The sequence below is a fragment of the Poecilia reticulata genome, linkage group LG19 (assembly GCF_000633615.1).
Source record: "Poecilia reticulata strain Guanapo linkage group LG19, Guppy_female_1.0+MT, whole genome shotgun sequence".
In the NCBI taxonomy this organism is placed as follows: domain Eukaryota; kingdom Metazoa; phylum Chordata; class Actinopteri; order Cyprinodontiformes; family Poeciliidae; genus Poecilia; species Poecilia reticulata.
Genome location: NC_024349.1, coordinates 21819724 through 21820990, shown reverse-complemented (window position 1 = coordinate 21820990; position 1267 = coordinate 21819724). Strand labels below are relative to the sequence as shown.

General features: G+C 39.3%; 1 protein-coding gene across 1 annotated transcript in view; it reads right to left on the bottom strand.

Moving 5' to 3' along the window:
- Positions 1-18: 18 nt before the first annotated feature.
- The window catches only part of abcc3 (ATP-binding cassette, sub-family C (CFTR/MRP), member 3), a 64319-nt gene continuing 63070 nt past the window's right edge, over positions 19-1267 (bottom strand). Inside the window, exon 26 of the mRNA XM_017310712.1 lies at positions 19-956. Within this exon, the coding sequence (XP_017166201.1) occupies positions 756-956 (201 nt within the window). The 3' untranslated portion in view covers positions 19-755. The remainder of the gene's footprint in view (positions 957-1267) is intronic.

Here is a 1267-nt window from a genome sequence, read left to right as displayed (position 1 = left end):
ACACTGATTAATCTTCCATTGTTTTTTTTCTTTTGCTTTGTTTTTAATAAAGGCATATCATTATTATTTATTTTCATATTTTGGTGGTATACAATTCAAGTTTTTATAGATTTGGTTCACAGAAGAATCACACATATAACTGAAGCATCCCTAGATGATACAAATCTCTCATAAGTAGTTTAAATAAAGGTACAGTACAAAAATAACATGGGTTTTTATCACAAAAGTGTAGTCTTTCTTTTTTTTTTTTGTCTCGTGAGGACGGTACAGTGGCACAGTCTTCTTCTTTGAATAGTAAAATAAAAGTTCCTCCTTGTTAGCTGTTTTGCAGCAATGAGCCAAGTTTAAATATGATACATTCACTGGCTTATCACACTGGCAGAAGGCACGAAGGAGCAGGCTTGGGTCAAGCAGCGTTTGCATGTATGGCTTTTTTTTTTTTCCTGTTTATGAGACAGAAGGACAGCTGGAAGAGTGGCTGCAGGTGTTAACAACCATTCCGAAAAAGAAAAGAAAAAAGAAAAGAAAAATGTGTCTTCTGATGAGAACTAGAACTCCCCGCCCCCAAGTGCAATTTGACCCAAGCCTGCAAAAATGAGTTCAGGCTTCATTCAAAACGAGCAGAAAGTGCTCCTAAAGAAAAACATAAAACACAATCATGTCATATAGCAAGTCAATGTAAGAACGAAGTGATGAACAGCTCGGCTGCCACGTTTAAAGCCCAGAGTCAGGCTGCGATGAACTGAGCTGATCCTCTACTGTGCCAGTCCTGCGTCTTTAGCCATGCCGTAGAAGATTCCTCTCTTTGATATGAGGTTTGTGGGCGTGTCAAACTCTGCTATCTGTCCCTTGTCCAACACCAGCACTCTGCAACGAGAGAGAGAACAAAAGTTACTGACCGTCTGTGGCTGTTCAATCAGGACTTTGCTAACCACTAATACACCCTCGCTAGCTAGCTAGCTTGCTTTTTTGCATGTATGGGTAAGTGCAAATTTACCGTCAGTCGTCAGTCATTCCCTAKATTAGGGCTGGATGACATGGATGGAAAACGTATCGCGATATAAGTGTTTCATGTCAGTCAATATCGATAATTATTGATTTGGTTTTCATTTTGTTGTTGTAAATATCTGAAATACTGCCAAGCTGGTGGCTTTCCTTCTTTATTCTTAAAAACAACTCCCCGCTGTTGTTTTTTAAGCAGCTATCACCTGCTGCATACTGAGCAGGTGATACGGCTATTTGATTTAAATGTGTTGGTCTATCACAC